The sequence below is a fragment of the Sus scrofa genome, chromosome 1, assembly GCF_054392235.1.
Source record: "Sus scrofa isolate SSC_HxYL_T2T_F1_AM1 chromosome 1, Sscrofa_HxYL_maternal_Yorkshire_Landrace_v2.0, whole genome shotgun sequence".
Lineage (NCBI taxonomy): Eukaryota > Metazoa > Chordata > Mammalia > Artiodactyla > Suidae > Sus > Sus scrofa.
In genome coordinates, this window is record NC_139383.1 from 131,487,171 (window position 1) to 131,507,757 (window position 20,587).

At 36.6% G+C, this 20,587-nt stretch overlaps 1 protein-coding gene across 8 annotated transcripts in view; it reads left to right on the forward strand.

Moving 5' to 3' along the window:
* Positions 1 to 20,587, forward strand: part of FAM227B (family with sequence similarity 227 member B) — a 229,275-nt gene that overhangs the window by 15,942 nt on the left and 192,746 nt on the right. For 7 of the 8 annotated variants that reach the window (XM_084970596.1, XM_084970593.1, XM_084970592.1 and 4 more), the window contains exons 5-9: positions 319 to 386; positions 1,271 to 1,306; positions 2,172 to 2,276; positions 5,415 to 5,513; positions 18,988 to 19,089. In XM_084970596.1, the coding sequence (XP_084826722.1) occupies positions 319 to 386; positions 1,271 to 1,306; positions 2,172 to 2,276; positions 5,415 to 5,513; positions 18,988 to 19,089 (410 nt within the window). The remainder of the gene's footprint in view (positions 1 to 318; positions 387 to 1,270; positions 1,307 to 2,171; positions 2,277 to 5,414; positions 5,514 to 18,987; positions 19,090 to 20,587) is intronic. The other variant, XM_084970597.1, reaches the window with a different exon arrangement.

Below are 20,587 nucleotides of genomic sequence, written 5' to 3' on the forward strand. Positions count from 1 at the left end.
CCAGGGATCAGCAGTGACAATGCCAGATCCCCTCAACCCACTGAACCACCAGAGAACTCCTAAAATTACCTTTAAAATTTTTTTCCTATTTTATTTATTGTATTTTATTTTTAAGTATAGTTGGTTTACAGTATTGTCCCAATTTCTCCTGTACAGCATAGTGACCTAGTCTTACATACATATACACATTCTTTTTCTCATACTATTTTCCATCATGTTGTATCCCTGTGCTATACAGTAGGACCTCATTGCTTTTGTTACCATTGTTTTTTCAATTTTAAAATATATTTATATGTTACGGATTTTCACTTTTTAAAGGTTCTCCTGGAAAACTGAAACAATACAGGGCATTTCTAAAGAAGTACCATAAGGAAAAGAAGATAATGGTATAGTATTTGTTTTCATTTTCCCTGAAAAATTATATTTTCACAGAAAATATAACTACTGTGATTTCATAGGTAAACAATGATAGCATTAAACATTTTTTCTTTTAGTCTTTCATCTATCACTGTATTTTTAAAGCAGCTGGACTCATATTCTTTACATTCGGTATTACACTCAGTATTAGTTTGCAAGTTATTTGCACACTCATATTCCATTCTCGGGTTATTAAATTTTTTTTTAACATCGTATACTTGGGGTACAGGTCCCATATCAGTCTTACTCCTTTAGAAAAAAATAACAAAAAGTTTGACTGCTTGTAGAATTACTTTGTCAATTTTAAAAAAAAAAAAAAAAAGGACATGCCTTTCCAGGAACCACCCACATATAATGGCTAATCAAGTTGGAAACAAAAAAGCTCGCTGTTTCAACCCAGTACCGGACAATGACTAGGGGCCCTTTCAGTTCAAGAGCTCTTCTGTGTTCAGACCTGTCAGTTTGCATCATAGCTAATTTCTCCGTCTTCCCAATCTTGCCAACTCCCCTTGCCTTCCATAGATATTGATCCCAGAGGCACTCCCAATGTAAATTCCAAACACTAAATTCCACCTCACAGTCTGTTTTACAGGGAACCCAAATTGCAAGAAGTAGTTTGTTCATATTTCTATTAGAGCCCTAGCTCTCTGTTTTGTTTATATACGTATCTGATTGCCCTCTTGAATTCTAACTTTAGGGCAAGAAACATCTTTGTATTCCCGGCATCTAATACAGCAACTGCATTCTAGGTGTTAGTAGGACATACACACACACAGTTAACTGAACAAAAATTCTAAAATATACAAATTCTTAAATTTAGAATTGTAAACATTTCATTTTAAATGTTTTCCAGCTCTCAGATGAAATGGAGACAAAGAAGGATGTAGAGGTATTTAAAATTTCTGTTTCATGAGATTATATATCAGAAATACTATGTGGAAGTAAAAGAATGTTTATAATAATATAGATGTAGCTGTAAATATAGACAAGAGCCCCAGGAGAAAAAGTTAGGAACAAGTACAGAAGCTTTTTCTTTCTGCCAGCCCACATCTTTATGTGAGGTTTAGCTAAAATTCTTGATAATTTGAATTATATCAAAATTAGTTCTGAAGCTTGATACTGTTTAACTTTTGGATTTGGCATGTTAATATGCCAGGGCTCTTAATTTTGTAGAAACAAATAATACGTAGATTTTTCTTAGGTGGGATAAATATTTTTCACTTATTTTAGTAAAAATAAGAAATAATTATGTGCATGAATGATAATTAAATATTTATCTGTCTTCTGTAGTCATGTGAGAATGCTATACTGAAAAGAAGGAAGTAATTCCTTTTTTTTTTTTTTTTTTTTGTCTTTTTGCCATTTCTTGGGCTGCTCCCACGGCATATGGAGGTTCCCAGGCTAGGGGTCTAATCGGAGCTGTAGCTGCCAGCCTACGCCAGAGCCACAGCTGCCAGCCTACGCCAGAGCCACAGCAACGCAGGATCCGAGCAGCGTCTGCAACCTACACCACAGCTCATGGCAACGCCGGATCGGTAACCCACTGAGCAAGGGCAGGGATCGAACCCGCAACCTCATGGTTCCTAGTCGGATTCGTTAACCACTGCGCCACGATGGGAACTCCAGTAATTCCTTTTTTTTAAAAAAAAAATTTATTATAGTTGATTTACAGTGTTGTGTCAATTTTTGCTATACAGAAAGAAATTTATTTCCCTCCTTCTAAGGGCTGTGTTATTTCCCTCCCCTTTTCTAAGGGCTGCAACTTCCCAGGATTCAGAACAGATGAGCTTACTCAACTACCAAGACATCTGAATGCTGAACGAATTTATCTTTTTATTTTAAAAGCTCATAACTTCGATGTATGTAAACATTAATTTCATTTCATGATATATTTTGAGAATATGATTTAAAGAATCAGACCTTTATTTAAAGCTATGACAAATGAGATGTTAAGCAAGATTTACTTCTTTAGGGCATTAAGTCTGGCAGAAACGACCAGTGGCATTTTTAATGCCCTGATCTCCAGAAGAGAATATGCTAAGAGTATGTGTCACTGCCTCAGAGGAGTCTGAGGTTACTAGTGTGTATCAGCTTGGCATATAACTAGCAGCTGTTTTCCCTTTCCTCTTGCTGCTCTATCAGCTCAAGATACATTAGCCTGCCCCTTTTGATCCCAAGATAACATATGAGGCCCCTTCCCCACAACCCCTTTTTTGAACCTTTAAGTAAATGTCTGGAGAATTTTTGAGTAATAGCCCTACAGGGTATCCAATCATTGACCATTGATTGCCAGGGGTAGGATGAGGTTTGAGTGGTTACTGGTAATGATTTTCCATGCACAAAAATATAAAGGGGTCACCTAAAAATGTTTCTTTTTCCTGGGTCTTGAACAATCCTTGTACCTCCAGGTAGATTGCTCTCAGACAGTTCTGAGATGGACCTGGCCCTTAGTAGGTCCTCTGCCACATCCCTCCCCCTCAGCCTTCCTGTGGGTCTTTATCTCTTAACACCAAAATCCCATTTTTTCTCTCCTACCATGTATGGTCCTTCGTAGTCCACCAGGAGGAATCAACCATCAAACCTGGATGAATCGGCTCCAGCCTTTATTTTCTGCCCATTTTTCACTCTCTTCAGCATGGGATTGTGTCTCTTTAGTGCTTAATCTTCAAGAGACAGTATTCCAGGAAATAATCGGACTAACCTAATTTGGATTTCCTGTTTGCCCTTCAGTTAAGGGAGCCACACAGCGCCTCAGTAGAAAACTCCAACCAAAATGATTCAGTAATGGCACTCTTATTTTCCATGCTAATACAGATGTTTTTCAGTCCTTCCCTCTCAGTGAGAGGGAAGTCTTAGTTTGCCCTTTTGATACAATCACCTGAGGCCATTTTTTTAAGAGGAAATTTATAGATGGTAATTGTTATACCCGGGTTATGAGCATATTTGTTACTTTCTCTGACTATGTATTCCAAGGTTTCCTCAGGGAAAAGCTTTTATTATTATGTAATACAAATTATTATTTGTCCAGAACATTCATAAGATTATTCAATCTATAATGTTTTTTTATTTCTAACATTCTATATTCTTGGTGTGTGTGTGTGTGTGTGTGTGTGTGTGTGTGTGTGTGTGTGTGCGCTTTTTTTTAGGGCCACGCCCATGGCACATGGAAGTTCCCAGGATAGGGGTCAAATTGGAGCTACAGCTGCCAACCTACACCACAGCAATGCAGGATCGATTGAGCAGAGTCTGTGACCTACACCACAGCTCACGGCAATGCCGGATCCTTAACCCACTGAGTGAGGCCATGGATTGAACCCGCATCCTCACGGATACCAGTCAGGTCCATTACCGCTGAGCCGTGATGGGAGCCCCACATTCTTTATTCTAAAATGGGACTATATTTTAACCAGGGATGCATATACACTTAACATAAATCACAAGTTAGTTGCATAAGCAATGCATATAAGTACCACGATGAGAAATACTTTGTATGTTTAACTTGGAGGACACTGGCATTATTGAAAGAAGTACGAAAGTGAGGAGTGCAAGTAGATATGGGTTTAGGGAAGGGGGTGTGCAGGATATGACAAGCAGCTGGGTTTAGGGTATTTTGAGTTTGTATACCAATGGCATATGTAGGCATGTTTTATTTGCTAGTACCCCTACATGATTTCAAAAAATTTAAATTGGCTTGCCAGAGCATGCACAACATGATGGCATTAAAATAAATAAATAAATAATGAAATCAGAGTGAAAAGAGAATAAGTCTAGGAAAATAAAAATATCAGAGGGAAAGTTATTTCCTAGAAATGCTTATTATATCATCCCAAGAGACTGAACTTTATGGATCTGAAACTTGGAAAGAAAAGGTTAAAGGGTTTCTGTTTTATGCGTGAAGGTATGAGAATCCATGGAATTTGATTCATGCAACCCCATCCAAATATATTCCTGCACATAGAGTTATAGATTAAGTTTCTTAATGAAGTGTATATTATCCCATGTACCACCCAAAACAGAACCTTGGCTACAGATGATGCTCAGTAAAAATTTTATTGAATTGAAGGAAAAAGGGCCTATGTTATGAGAAAGCTGAACCACTAGCACACTGATATAACACTAACACAAATTCAGTAGAATAGTAGAAGTAATTTCATCTGGCCTAGAATTATTGGGACAAAAACTTCCAAGTCAGAAAACGAAATATCCCTAGTGTGACTCAGCTCAATTTTTTTTAACTGAAGTACAGTCGTTGTACAATGTTGTGTTAGTTTCTTGTGTACAGCAAAATGATTTATATATATATATATATAGGATATATATATATATTCCTTTTCAGATTCTCTTCTATTATAGTATATTAAAATAGTTGAATATAGTTCCCTGTGCAATATAGTAGGACCTTATTGTTTTACTATTTTATATATAGTAGTGTGCATCTTTTAATCTCAAACTTGTAAATTAACCCTTTCATCACAATTTTCCCTTTGGTTTTTTAGGTCTTTGATTAGCTAAATTTTTAATTTTTATTTATTTTAATTGTATATACATTTGAAAACTAATACTTTAGCTATTGAGCAACTTTCATTTATGGTTGAAACAAAATTATAACCATATACTTTATGAGATCTATTTACAATCTAGTATTTATGATGAAAATTTAGTGTTCAAATTGAGATATGCTGTGAGTATAAAATATACACTATATTAGAAAGACCTAATACCTCAAAGGATGTAAAATATTTCATTTATAGTTTTATAAAAATTTTATATTAAAATGATTTTTAAGTATATTTGTTTAAATACTTCAATAAAATTTTACTTTTTTTACTTTTTAAAATGTCTACTAGAAATGTAATATATGTAGCTCACATTAAATTTCTGTTGTACAGTGCTAATCTATAACCGCTGAATACATATTCTTTATCACGCTTATTTACATTAACATGTCTTATAAGATATATTAATTTGATCTCCATGTATTTTTTTTTTTTCCATAGGGAAAAGTTTTTAAAATCTGGAGGGGTCATTTTCTCTCAGAAGCCTCAATTGCTCTTTTGCATGATTCCTTTTGGTGGTGGTTTCTCCATAAATTTAAGGTATAATATTTTTTAACTTCCTTCTAAAGCTACTTTGCAGTTTAATTATTAATTATTTTCAGCAAAACTTCTCAGTAGGGGTAGCACTGGTCCAAAAAAAAGTTTTACTTACCCTGTCACAGAGATTGGATTTTTAGTATTCTGCATATGTTAGAAATCCTGTTTAAAATCTAGAGTTCTTTCAGAGGAGTTAAAACTTTAATATAGATTTCAAAGATCCAGAGTCTTTATTAATCAGAAAGAGACTAGTGAAATCAAACATTGTAGTGAATAATAAATTTGTAGCTTTACTCTATACTGTAATGTGCTAATAAACACTAACAGAAAATCCACTGAAAATTAGTGACATTGAAGGAAGTTTCATTTAAAAAATATCTACCTATCAGATAGGGAGAAGGTCTTCACTTGATTCAGAAAGGTAAAAGCTCTGCTTAAGATTAAAAAGAGGAGTTCCCGTCGTGGCGCAGTGGTTAACGAATCCGACTAGGAACCATGAGGTTGCGGGTTCGGTCCCTGCCCTTGCTCAGTGGGTTAACGATCGGGCGTTGCGCTACGGCTCTGGCGTAGGCCAGTGGCTACAGCTTTGATTGGACCCCTAGCCTGGGAACCTCCATATGCCGTGGGAGAGCGGCCCAAGAAATAGCAAAAAAAAAAAAAAGATTAAAAAGAGAAAGACATGGGTATTTGGGAAGCAATAGGATATTGGAAATGAGCAGTACACAAATCTTATGTTAGAGAACAAGTGAACCTGGAAAAAGCAGTCAATACCAATGACTGCCCTGTAACCTCTGGGTCAAAAAGAATGGAGAGAGTAACACACGGGGTCACAGTCTAAGCATTAAGAAGCTGTGTTTCCCCATCAAGGAAGCCTGATAATAGGCTCAATTCTTTACCTCCCCGAATTACCCAAAGAAAACTGTTTGTGGATTCTTTCATACTATGGAGGAATGAGTGTTACTAATCTTACATACAAACCATTTAGATAGTGCTTTATGTTAGAATTATTAATTTAATTGTAGGTAAGTATCTGTCCTATATTTCTGATGTTGTTAGGGGTTAAATGAGGCATAAGAAGTGGTGTAACTGTTCTACAATGGTAATTACTGAGGGATATTCGTGAAATCAGTTTCATTACCTTAAATTTCTTTCTCTAAATCTGGATCCCACATTTTATCTTTTTCCATGATAACAGAGAGGAAATACCACTTTCTCATTTAAATCTGTTAGGATTATATAGAGCAAGTTTTTGAAGAAAGCCTAATCTAGTATTGTTCCTTGTAACTGTTTTGTTAAGCCATACAATATTTTATTATTTTGAACAGATTGGACACAAAAATATTAATGACTCACTACATTTATAGGATTATCCTTGCAATAATGAACCAATGAACTATCTACACCAGTGAAGTAGATAGTTAACATTACCTCTTAGGTTCCTCTTAGGTACACTTAAATAAGTGTGGTGAGTCACCAATACCAATTTACCAGCATTATGTGGGAATATTTGTTTTGTTAGGTAGGCTTCTATTTCAAGCTATACTTAAATTTTCAGATGAGTAAAAACACAAATTCTATCTATTTAAGGATCCAGTTTATGAATAAGTAGTCCTGACTTTATAACTGGAATAGAACCCTGAGCCACTTGTATAATTTAATTGCCAGCAACATAATATGAAAAAAATGTATAATTATAATCTAGAATATAGCATACTTCAGCATGCTGGCTCTAAAACTTATTTTAGTAATTGCTTCAGTAATATAAAAGCAAATTTCCTTTACTGCCTATATTTAGTGGTAGTTTAGTAAAAAAAAAAAAAAAAAAAAAAAAAGGGCGCTTGAATTCAGAAAACTAAAATTTTAAATCTGGTTTTCCCAGTAGTTAGTGTGAGACTCTGAGCTAGTCAAAAATCTCTCTTGAGCTTCATTTATCTCTAAAGCAAAATAAAACAAAGCAAATAACAAGTAAAAATAACATACACTTGCTTTTTTCCTAGAGTTGTTATATGCTAAAATGGCATGAGTAAGATCCCTAGTAAACTCTGAAATACTATGCAGTTGTAATATGGGATTCAATGTAGTAGAATTAATATCTGGCTTTCAAAAACAAGTTTATCCACTTAGTAAATGATATGACTTTGAATAATTATTTACCTCTCTAAGTCTTTCATAAAATTTTAAAAATTATCTGCCTTGTGTTTATTGGGAGTTAAGTTGAAAATGCATGTAAAGTTGTTTGTTTACATGGAAGTAGGTATATAGTAAGTATTCAATGGATATATCTATCATCATCATCATCATCATTATATTGATGGGAATATAGTATTGATGAGAATACAATGTTCCAAAAATGGCCTGCAAATATATAAGCTAATGATAAAAGTTTCCCTAACAGTGTTTAATTAGAAGAATCATAATAATGATATATCCTTAGTGTTTTAAAAATTGTTCTTGGAACTTTGACTCCCACAAAGATTTGGAAGGCTGGAAAGAGCATCACTTCCACCCTTACAAATAGACAAGCCACTTATAACCTACAAAATCACAATTCTTTTTAACTCATCACACAGAGTAGATGTCAAAGTAAAGAATGTTACCAGGGAAAAAGAGAGTAATTATATAATGATAAAGTAGTCAATTCATCAGTATAACAACAACCGTAAATATTCAGATGCCTAATTAAAATGCTTTGAAACACATTTAATAAAAACCTCTAAAACTTAAAGGAGAAATAGACAAGTCCATAAATGTAGTTAAATATTTCAACACCTCATTCTCAATACTGGTAGAATGTACAGAAAGTTGGTAGATACAGAATGATGTAGATGATTTGAGCGATACTGTTAACCAACTTGATGGGTCTAATTAACATTTATTAAACATTCCTCCTAACAACAGCAGCATACACATTTTTTCTCAGGTACATTAAACCTTTACTAACTATATTCTGGGCCAGGAAAACATCCTGATAAATTTAAAAGAATTCAACTCATACAAAGTATGTTTTTAGACCACAAAGGAATTATACTACAAACAAATAACAGAGAACCATCTGGAAAATCTTCAAATAGTTGGTAACTAACATACTCCTCAGGAATTGTGGGTCAAACAAGAAGTCAATATGGAAATTGAAAAATATTTTGAACTTATTGAAAATGAAAATAAAGATTAAAATTTGTGGGATTTAACTCAAGCATTATTTGGAAATAATAAAGCAATAAATTGCCTATTTTGAAATAAGAAAATTTCTCAAAAACTATGACCTCAGCTTCTATGGTAGAAAACCAAAAAAAGAGAAAGAAATGAAAACCAAAGTATGCAGAAGAAAAGAAACAATAAAGATCAGAGAGGAAAGCAATGAAAGGAAAAACTGAAAAACAAAGAAGGAATTTAAGAAAATGTATTCAAAAGCTGGTTCTTCAAGAATCAGTAAAACAAGGTAATGGAAGAGGAATCAGAAGCCTGTGTTTCATAGAGAGTAACCATAGCAAAAACAAAACCCAAATACAGTTTAAAACTTGACCTAATATATTCAAACCCCTAAAGGCTCATGAAGGAAGAGACATACCTATTCCCAAGCATAAATACTCCATATCTCAGGCTTTGCTATCCTATTAAATATGTCCATGTCTCAAAGAGAAATTATAAGACACAAAGAAGGAATGGAATCGGTGCATTGTTGGGTAAGAAAATGTTCAAGATAATGCCAAGTTGTTTTCGAACTGGATGTACAAATTACTCTCTCATTGTTAATGTATAAGGATTCCTAGATAATTAATGACTCTAAGAAGAAATCACAGGGGAAATTAGAAAATACCTTGAAACAAATGAAAACAAAACTACAACATACCAGAACTTACAGGATCTAGCAAAAGCAGTGCTAAGAAAAGTTTATAGTTTTAAGAACAGCAAAAAAACAATATCTCTTATCAACAACTTAACTTTACATATTAAGGTTCCAGAAAAAAGAACAAATTGAAATCTGAGCTAACAGAAAGAAGGAATTAATAGATTAATAGATTAGAATGGAGATAAGTAAATTGAAAAACAGTAGAGAAAATCAATAAAACCAAGTTAGTTCTTTGAGATCAGAAAAACTGACAAGACTCCGGACAAGATGGCGGAGGAGTAGGAAGACATGCTCGCCCTCTCCCACAAACACAACAAAAAAAGCACATCTACAGAATAAATGACTCGCACAGAACAGCAACCAATCGCTGGCAGAGGAACCTAAACTCCAATAACGGCAAGAAATTCGTGACATTATTGGGCAGAACAGGAGAAAAGAGGAGAGTGAGAGAAGGCGAATCCGAGCGAGACGGGGGCTCCCGAAAGGGAACTGCGGAGGAGAAAGGGATCCCGCACCCTGGAAAGTCACCTACCGGGCGAAAGATCAAACGAACCGGAGGAATCTCCAGATGCAGAGAAGAGTGTAGCAGTAAGTTGGAGTACAGAAAAGCCGATCAAGAACCCAACGGACCATCTGAACTATGGGCAGAGTCACCAAAAATTGAGACGCCTGGGTGGGGGCTGGGTACCGAGACCTCGCCTCTGAAGGTTAGTCCCCGAGAGGGGGCCGGGGGACGCCTGGGTGGGGGCTGGGCACCGAGACCTCACCGCCGAAGGTTAGTCCCCGAGAGGGGGCCGGGGGACGCCTGGGTGGGGGCTGGGCACCGAGACCTCGCCTCCGAAGGTTAATTCCTGAGAAAGGGCCGGGGGACGCCTGGGAGGGGGGCTGGGCACGGAGACCTCGCCGCAGAAGGTTAGTCCCCGAGAAAGGGCCGGGGGGCGCCGCCTGGGTGGGGGCTGGGCACCGAGACCTCGGCTCCAGAGATTAGTCCCCGGGCTAGGGGGGCGGGGCAGAGCGGAAACTGCTTGGGAAGTCTAGAAACCAGTTGACGGGGCAGAGACTGCCTGGGAGACTAGAAAACAAAGCTGTCACAGAGGAAGGGAGCAATACTCCAGGAGTGGGGAAGGGGAAACCCACATCAGAGGGAACCTGGGAGAAGAGCCTGGTCTGCGCCCATGCTGGGGAGGGGAGAGAAGAAGGGGTGAGTCCCCACAGAATACCCCCCACGCCACAGCAAGCTTACAGGCCCGCTAGCTAGCTGAAAACTCTGCTTCCCAGTGCATTCCCTCCCCCAACCCCCGCCACGCCCTACGCTCTCACGGACCTGGGGCTGCCTGCCATCCAGGAGGGCTGGCCTGAACAATTGCCTGAAGCCTACCACCGCAGGGGCTGTCCCTGCACAGGCCTGCTTGCCCTTTGGAGGGGCTACACTTCCGCAGAGCAGCACCAAACAGCACCAGCCCCCGAGAAAAGGCCTGCAGCCTAGAAAAGCTAGAACAAGCTTAGCCAGGCTGTGAATAGATCGGCCTAATTCTCGGACGGTTTTTCTGAGTCGGGTTGCCCCGGGGAGGAGCCTCTTCGGTTTCCAACGGCCCTGCTACCCGCCCAAGCCCCCAGGGGATGCTCTAGTGGACCAGCTGCATAGGACTGCCAGCTCCAGGCAGGACCCCCTGCAGCCCAGAAAAGCTGCAACAAGCTCAGCCAGACTGTGAAAAGATCCGCCTACATTCTCAGGCTGTCCTTCTGAGTTGGGCTGCCCTAGGGAAGAGCCTCTCAGGTTCTCAGTGCCCCAGATAGCTGCTCCAGCCCCCAGGGGGTGATGCACCCCTAAAAAGCAGCTGCCCAACACCGCCAACCCCCTGCAAGAACCCCACAGCCTAAAAACACCAGAGCAAGCTCTGCATGGCCAAGTGAAATCTGCTACCATCGCGGTGTGGACCTCTCAGTCCTGTCTGCCCTCAGGAAGTCCTCCTTTGCTTCAAAGAAACACTGTTAGCCCCATCAACACTCCAGAAAAGCCACACTGCCTCAAAAAAGATTGACCAACAACGCCAGCCCTCAGGAAATATTCCACGGCAGTGACAAGGTAAACACTGCCCGATCACGGAGAATACAACTCCCTCAGGAAAAAGAAAACAAGCAAGATGAAGAAGCTGAGAAACCACTCCCAGTCAAACCAACAGGAGAACTCACCTAAAACAGTCAACAATGAAACAGATCTCGGCAGTCTGACAGACCTGGAGTTCAAAAGAGAAATAGTGAAAATACTGAAGGAATTAAGAGAAGATATGAACAGTAATGCAGATACCCTCAGAAAGGAACTAGAAAATATAAGGAGGAGCCAAGAAAAACTAGAACATTCATTTGCAGAGATGCAAACTGAACTAGGGGCAGTAAAAACCAGAATGAATAATGCAGAAGAACGAATCAGTGATATGGAAGATAGAATAATGGAAATCACTCAATCTGGTCAACAGACAGAAAACTGAATCAAAAAACTGGAAAGCAATATAAGAGACCTATGGGATAATATAAAGCGGGCCAATCTACGCATAATAGGAATTCCAGAAGGAGTAGAAAAAGATAAGGGAATGGAAAATATATTTGAAGAAATTATTGCTGGAAACTTCCCAAATCTAAAGGATACTGGATTCAAGATACAAGAAGCACAGAGGGCCCCAAACAAACTGAACCCAAACAGACCCACACCAAGACACATCATAATAAAAATGGCAAAAGTTAGTGATAAAGAGAGGATCCTCAAGGCAGCAAGAGAAAAACAGAATGTTACCTACAAGGGAACCCCCATAAGAATATCAGCTGATTTCTCTACAGAAACACTACAGGCCAGGAGGGAATGGCAAGAGATATTTAAAGTGCTCAAAGGAAAAAATATGCAACCTAGAATACTCTATCCAGCAAGAATATCATTTAAAATAGAAGGGGAAATAAAAATTTTTCCCAACAAACAAAAACTTAAAGAATACAGCAACACAAAACCCAGGTTAAAGGAAATATTGAAAGGGCTTCTCTAAACCAAAAAGAAAGGAAGGAAAGGGAAGAAAAAAGAAAAGAAAAAAAAAAAGAAGAAGAAGAAGAGGAAGAACTAGGACTGAGGAAACTGCAATCAGAGAGCAGTCAGTCAAATAAGCCAGCATACAGATTTAATCATGAACATGCTTCAAACAAAATAAAATTAAAAAGAAAAAAATAAAAGGGTCATCAAAACCATAAAATGTGGGCAAGGGATGTTAGGAGGTAAATAACCCTTTTTGTTTCTATGTATGTCTCACTTCTTAATTTTAATATAATAATGAAGTGTTTGAACTTACAGGACCATCAGGCTAAAACACACAATTATGGGAAGGGGTTAGCATACTTAAAAAACAGGGCAATCACAAGCCAAAACCAAATATTGCATTTGCAAAAAATGAAAAAAAAAAACACTCAAGCAGATAATAACAGGAGACCATCCAACCAAAAAAAAAAATGGAGAACCATAGAATCAACTGGAACACGAGGTTCAAATGGCAATAAATAATCATCTATCAATTATCACCTTAAATGTCAATGGACTGAATGCCCCAATCAAAAGACACAGAATGGCTGAGTGGATAAAAAGGCAAAAACTTTCAATATGCTGCCTACAAGAAACTCACCTTAAGACAAAAGATACATATAGATTGAAAGTGAAAGGGTGGGGAAAAATATTTCACGCCAATAGACATGACAGAAAAGCAGGAGTCGCAACGCTCATATCAGACAAAATAGACTTTAAAACAAAAGACATAAAGAAAGACAAAGAAGGACACTATTTAATGATTAAGGGATCCATCCAAGGAGAGGATGTTACTATTGTCAACATATATGCCCCAAATACAGGAGCACCCAGATACACACAACAAATATTAACAGACATAAAGGGAGATATTGATGAGAATACAATCATAGTAGGAGACCTAAATACCCCCCTCACATCAATGGACAGATCCTCTAGACAGAAAACCAATAAAGCAACAGAGATCCTAAAGGAAACAATAGAAAAGTTAGACTTCATTGATATCTTCAGGACACTACATCCAAAAAAAGCAGAATACACATTCTTCTCAAATGCTCATGGAACATTCTCAAGAATCGACCACATATTGGGACACAAAGCGAATCTCAATAAATTTAGGAGCGTAGAAATTATCTCAAGTATCTTCTCTGACCACAATGCCATGAAATTAGAAATCAACCATGGGAAAAGCAAAGAGAAAAAACCTACTCCATGGAGACTAAACAACATGCTACTAAAAAACCAATGGGTCAATGAGGAAATCAAGAAGGAAATTAAAAACTACCTTGAAACAAATGATAATGAAGCCACAACCTCTCAAAATCTCTGGGATGCTGCGAAAGCAGTGCTCAGAGGGAAATTTATAGCAATCCAGGCCTTCCTCAAAAAAGAAGAAAGATCCCAAATTGACAACTTAACCCTCCACCTAAACGAATTAGAAAAAGAAGAACAAAAAAGTCCTAAAGTCAGCAGAAGGAAGGAAATTATAAAGATCAAAGAAGAAATCAATAAAATAGAGACTCAAAAAACAATAGAGAAAATTAATAAAACCAAGAGCTGGTTCTTTGAAAAGGTGAACAAAATTGACAAACCCCTGGCCAGACTCACTAAAAAGAGGAGAGAAAGAACCCAAATAACCAAAATTATAAATGAAAAAGGAGAAATCACAACAGATACAGCAGAAATACAAAAAACCATAAGAGAATACTATGAACAACTGTATGGCAACAAGTTTGACAATCTGGAAGAAATGGACAATTTTCTAGAATCTTACAGCTTGCCAAAACTGAATCAAGCAGAAACAGACCAACTGAACAGACCGATCACTAGAAATGAAATTGAAGAGGTCATAAAATCACTCCCTACAAATAAAAGTCCAGGACCAGATGGCTTCACAGGTGAATTTTATCAAACATATAAAGAGGAATTGGTGCCCATCCTCCTTAAACTCTTTCAAAAGGTTGAAGAAGAAGGAATACTCCCAAAGACATTCTATGAGGCCACCCTCACCCTCATTCCAAAACCAGACAGAGATACCACCAAAAAAGAAAACTATCGGCCAACATCATTGATGAATATAGATGCAAAAATTCTCAACAAAATCTTAGCCAACCGAATCCAACAACATATCAAAAAAATTATACACCATGACCAGGTTGGGTTCATCCCAGGTTCACAAGGATGGTTCAACATATGCAAATCAATCAGCATCATACACCACATTAACAAAAAAAAAGGTCAAAAATCATATGATCATCTCAATAGACGCAGAAAAAGCATTTGACAAAGTTCAACATCCATTCATGATCAAGACCCTCGCCAAAGTGGGTATAGAGGGAACATTCCTGAATATAATCAAAGCCATTTATGATAAACCCACAGCAAATATAATCCTCAATGGGGAAAAACTGAAAGCCTTCTCACTCAAATCTGGAACAAGACAGGGATGCCCACTCTCACCACTGCTCTTCAACATAGTCTTGGAAGTCTTAGACACAGCAATTAGACAAACAAAAGAAATAAAAGGCATCCATATAGGAAGAGAAGAGATCAAACTGTCACTGTATGCAGATGATATGATACTATACCTAGAAAACCCTAAGGACTCAACCCCAAAACTCCTTGAACTGATTAATAAATTCAGCAAAGTGGCAGGATATAAGATTAACATTCAGAAGTCAGTTGCATTTCTGTATACCAGCAATGAAACATTAGAAAAGGAATACAAAAAAATGATACCTTTTAAAATTGTACCTCACAAAATCAAATACCTCGGAATACACCTGACCAAAGAGGTAAAGGACCTATATGCCGAGAACTATAAAACTTTAATCAAAGAAATCAAAGAAGATGTAAAGAAATGGAAAGATATTCCATGTTCCTGGATTGGAAAAATCAATATTGTGAAAATGGCCATCCTACCCAAAGCAATCTACAGATTCAATGCAATCCCTATCAAATTACCCATGACATTGTTCACAGAACTAGAACAAACAATCCAAACATTTATATGGAACCACAAAAGACCCAGAATCGCCAAAGCAATCCTGAAAAACAAAAACCAAGTAGGAGGCATAACTCTCCCAGACTTCAAGAAATACTACAAAGCCACAGTCATCAAAACAGTGTGGTACTGGTATCAAAACAGACAGACAGACCAATGGAACAGAATAGAGAATCCGGAAATAAACCCTGATACCTATGGTCAATTAATCTTTGACAAGGGAGGCAGGAACATCAAATGGGAAAAGGAAAGTCTATTCAGCAAGCATTGCTGGGAAACCTGGACAGCTGCATGCAAAGCAATGAAACTAGAACACACCCTCACACCATGCACAAAAATAAACTCCAAATGGCTGAAAGACTTAAATATAAGACAGGACACCATCAAACTCCTAGAAGAAAACATAGGCAAAACACTCTCTGACATCAACATCATGAATATTTTCTCAGGTCAGTCTCCCAAAGCAATAGAAATTAGAGCAAAAATAAACCCATGGGACCTCATCAAACTGAAAAGCTTTTGCACAGCAAAGGAAACCAAAAAGAAAACAAAAAGACAACTTACAGAATGGGAGAAAATAGTTTCAAATTATGCAGCTGACAAGGGTTTAATCTCTAGAATATACAAGCAACTTATACAACTCAACAGCAAAAAAACCAATCAACCAATGGAAAAATGGGCAAAAGACCTGAATAGACATTTCTCCAAGGAAGATATACAGATGGCCAACAAACACATGAAAAAATGCTCAACATCGCTGATTATAAGAGAAATGCAAATCAAAACTACCATGAGATACCACCTCACACCAGTCAGAATGGCCATCATTAATAAATCCACAAATAACAAGTGCTGGAGGGGCTGTGGAGAAAAGGGAACCCTCCTGCACTGTTGGTGGGAATGTAAACTGGTACAGCCACTATGGAGAACAGTTTGGAGATACCTTAGAAATCTATACATAGAACTTCCATATGACCCTGCAATCCCACTCTTGGGCATCTATCCGGACAAAGCTCTACTTAAAAGAGACACATGCACCCGCATGTTCATTGCAGCACTATTCACAATAGCCAGGACATGGAAACAATCCAAATGTCCATCGACAGATGATTGGATTCGGAAGAGGTGGTATATATACACAATGGAATACTACTCAGCCATAAAAAAGGATGACATAATGCCATTTGCAGCAACATGGATGGAACTAGAGACTCTCATACTGAGTGAAATGAGCCAGAAAGACAAAGACAAAGACAAATACCATATGAGATCACTTATAACTGGAATCTAATATCCAGCACAAATGAACATCTCCTCAGAAAAGAAAATCATGGACTTGGAGAAGAGACTTGTGGTTGCCTGATGGGAGGGGGAGGGAGTGGGAGGGATCGGGAGCTTGGGCTTATCAGACACAACCTAGAATAGATTTATAAGGAGATCCTGCTGAATAGCATTGAGAACTATGTCTAGATACTCATGTCGCAACAGAAGAAAGGGTGGGGGAAAAAACTGTAACTGCAATGTATACATCTAAGGATGACCTGACCCCCTTGCTGTACAGTGGGAAAATAAAAAAAAAAAAAAAACTGACAAACTTTTTGCTAGACTAGTTTTAAAAAAAAGAGGATTCAAATTACCAAAATAAGAAATGAAAATGGGAACATTCTATCAGCAAAGAAATATAAAGGACTATGTGTACTGTGAACAAACATATGAGGACAAAATGGATAGCCTTTGTAAAATGGAAAAATTCCTGAATCATAATTTTCCAAGACCAGGTAATGTAGAAATAGGCAATCTGAATAGACCTATAACTAATGAAGAGATTGAATCGGTAATCAGAATCCTTCCAACAAAGAAATGCCTTGGACCAGATGACTGCACTGATGAATTCTACAACCATTTAAAGAAGAATTAACAGTCCTTCTCAGAGGGAATTCTTTCCAGCTCATTCTATGAGGCCAGAATTACCCTGACAGTAAAGCCAAAGATACTACAAGAAGAATGAATCTGCAGACCAGTATCCTCTTATTGCATGTCGATGCAAAAATCTTCAACAAAATACTAGAAAAACTAAGATCAACTATATATTGAAAGGATTATACAATCTGAACTGTGAGATTTATGCCTGGAATGCAAGTATGATTTAACCTTATATTAAACAGCTTGATCTTATTAACATATTAATAACATCAGCTGAATATTCAACAGCTACAAGATACATTTTCTTTTCAAGCATACCAAAACATGTATAGAAATTTTCCATACCATTGTGCTAGTCACTCTCCTGTGGAGGTATGTATGATGTGGACATTAAATTGAACTGTATCAATCAAAGACATGTTCTGAAACTTTCTGTTTGATTGAATAAGTTTCTTTATACATGTTGAGTGTAGATTGTGTAGTTGAAAAAAACCAACTTTCTTAACTAATAAATTATATATAATCTTGTTTCTCACACAACCCTAAATCTTAGAACCACTGCCCATTATGTAAATGATCAAGAATTAACATTATAAGTATTATTTCTGTTAGTATCTCCTTTCATAAACTTGTTATATAAACACGACAGCTGTTTTAGGAGTTAGGAAACTTAGATTCTAGCCTGGCTCTCACTTACTTAGCTGCCTGTAACCTTAAATAATCATTAAAATACAGGGGCTTAATCTAGGTGATATCTGACTTCCATTTTAGGTCTAAGATCCTATGTATTTATGAATCCCAGCTCATTTAGCTTGCTAATTTCATATAAAACTACCACTAAATTTGATAATCTTTGGTGTTTATTACCAAACATATTAATGCCAGCGTATGCTTCTACAGTTGACATCATAAATGAATTTGGACTCTTTAGTTCATCTTTATTGCTTAATTCATGGATTCGGATTCTAATTTATTTCTTCATTGCTTAATAGAGTAAGAACACAAGTTGTTACTTTAGGACTTTACTATAATTTTGATATTACTGTTATCTACAAATATCTTCCTTCTTTGTATTCTATTTACTTTGATTTTAGTTTAACTATCATGTCACAGTTTTATTAGTTATGGCTATAGGTGTCTCATCCCAGTAATTGCTTTAATTTTATACTGAATTACTGATGATGAAAGAGTTGGAATGGTTACAGAATAAAAATAATCAATGACTAAGTCATTGATTGCCTTTTGCATGCCAACTGCTGTACAATAACCTTCATTCATTCATCGAATATTTGTGTGCTTTCTGTGTGTCAGGCATTGTGCTGGGGGCTTGAAATACAAAGTCAAACAAACATGATCCTGTCCCTATTTAATTTTAAAATACTATTTTAAAGTATGTATATATTATCTACTTTGGGCAGGTAAGGAAACTAGGACTTGATTACCTTGCTCAGGATAACACAGTTAATGAATGATGGAGCCAGAATTAAAAATCAGATCTACAGGAGGCCAAAAACCCATACTCATTCCACTATAGGAATTGATCTGCCCTTTAAGGATAGGTAGAATTACTGACATTATGTAAGGAAATTCTGATTTTAAATTGCAATATTAATTATTTTAATTCCATATTTTATTTTTTAAGCCTGACAGAGAAAGTCAAGATTTCCTGTTTGATAGAATATCAGAAAGTTATGTGGCACTTTTTATGAGTGTACCTCAAAGTCGAAAGGATACATTCTTTCAGGTAAACATAGAAATTAACTTGTTATGCTAATTATTTTTATAGAAGATGAAATATACAAAGTGATTTTAACATGTGTGAGAACATATTTTGTTACTTTGAAAGGAAGATTGCCTGAGGTAGATTAAATAACGGTAATTTTAAAAAAGTTATTGCCCCCCCTGAATATTGTTTTCTACAGACTAAAAGCCTTATAGAATCTCCTTAGTGTGGTATAGATATTTTTTTCTATTAACTTTTAAAAACATTTTTATTGAAATATAGTTGATTTACAATGTTGTGTTAGTTAGGTGTACAAGAATATACATACATTCTTTTTTAGATTCTTTTCCATTACATGATATTTAGTATAGTTACCTGTGCTATATAGTAGGTCCTTATTGTTTGTCTATTTTATATATAGTAGTGTGTATATTTTAATCCTGAACTCCTAATTCATCCCCCCTCTTCTGCTTTCCCCTTTAGTAACCATAAATTTGTTTTCTATGTCTGTGAGTCTATTTCTGTTTTTTTAATAAGTTCATTTGTATAATTTTTTTTAGATAACATATAAGCACTATCTTAGGATTATTTGTCTTTCTCTGACTTGCTTCACTTAGTACGATAATTTCTAGATCCATTCATGTTGTTTCAAAGGGCATTATTTCATTCTTTTTTATGGCTAAGTAACATTCCACTGTATGTATGTACCACGTCTTCTTTATCCATTCATCTATTGATGAACACTTAGGTTGCTTCCATATCTTGGCTATTGTAATAGTGCCACTATGAATATTGGGTGCATGCATCTTTTTGAATTATGGTTTTCCTCAGATATTTCCCCAGGAATGGGAATGCTGGATCATATGGTAACTTTATTTGTAGTTTTTTAAGGAACCTCCATACTGTTGTCCCTAGTAGCTGCATCAATTTACATTCCCACCAACAGTGGAGGATTCTTTTTTGGCTCTACCTCTCCAACATTTATTATTTATAGATTTTTTTTGATGAATGGCCAGTCAGGCCATTCTGACTGGTGTGATAGCTCATTGTAGTTTTGATTTGCATTTCTCTAACAATTAATGATGTTGAGCATTTTTTCATGTGCCCTTTGGCCATTTGCATGTCTTCTTTGGAGAAATGTCTATTTAAATCTTCTTCCCTTTTTTTGACTGGGTTTTTTGTTTGTTTGTTTGTTTGTTTGCTTATTTTTATATTGAGCTTTATGAGCTGTTTGTATATTGGAAATTTACCCTTTGTTGGTCTCGTCTTTTGCAAATATTTTTTTCCCATTCTGTAAGTTGTCTTTTTGTTTTACTTATGGTTTCCTTTGATGTGCAAAAGTTTTTAAGTTTAATTGGGTCCATTTGTTTACTTGTATTTTTACTTCCATTACTCTAGGAAACAGATATAAAAAATATCACTGTACTTTATGTCAAAGAGTGTTCTGCCTGTGTTTCCTCTAGGAGTTTTAGGATATCTAGTCTTACATTTAGGTCTTTAATCCATTTCGTGTTTATTT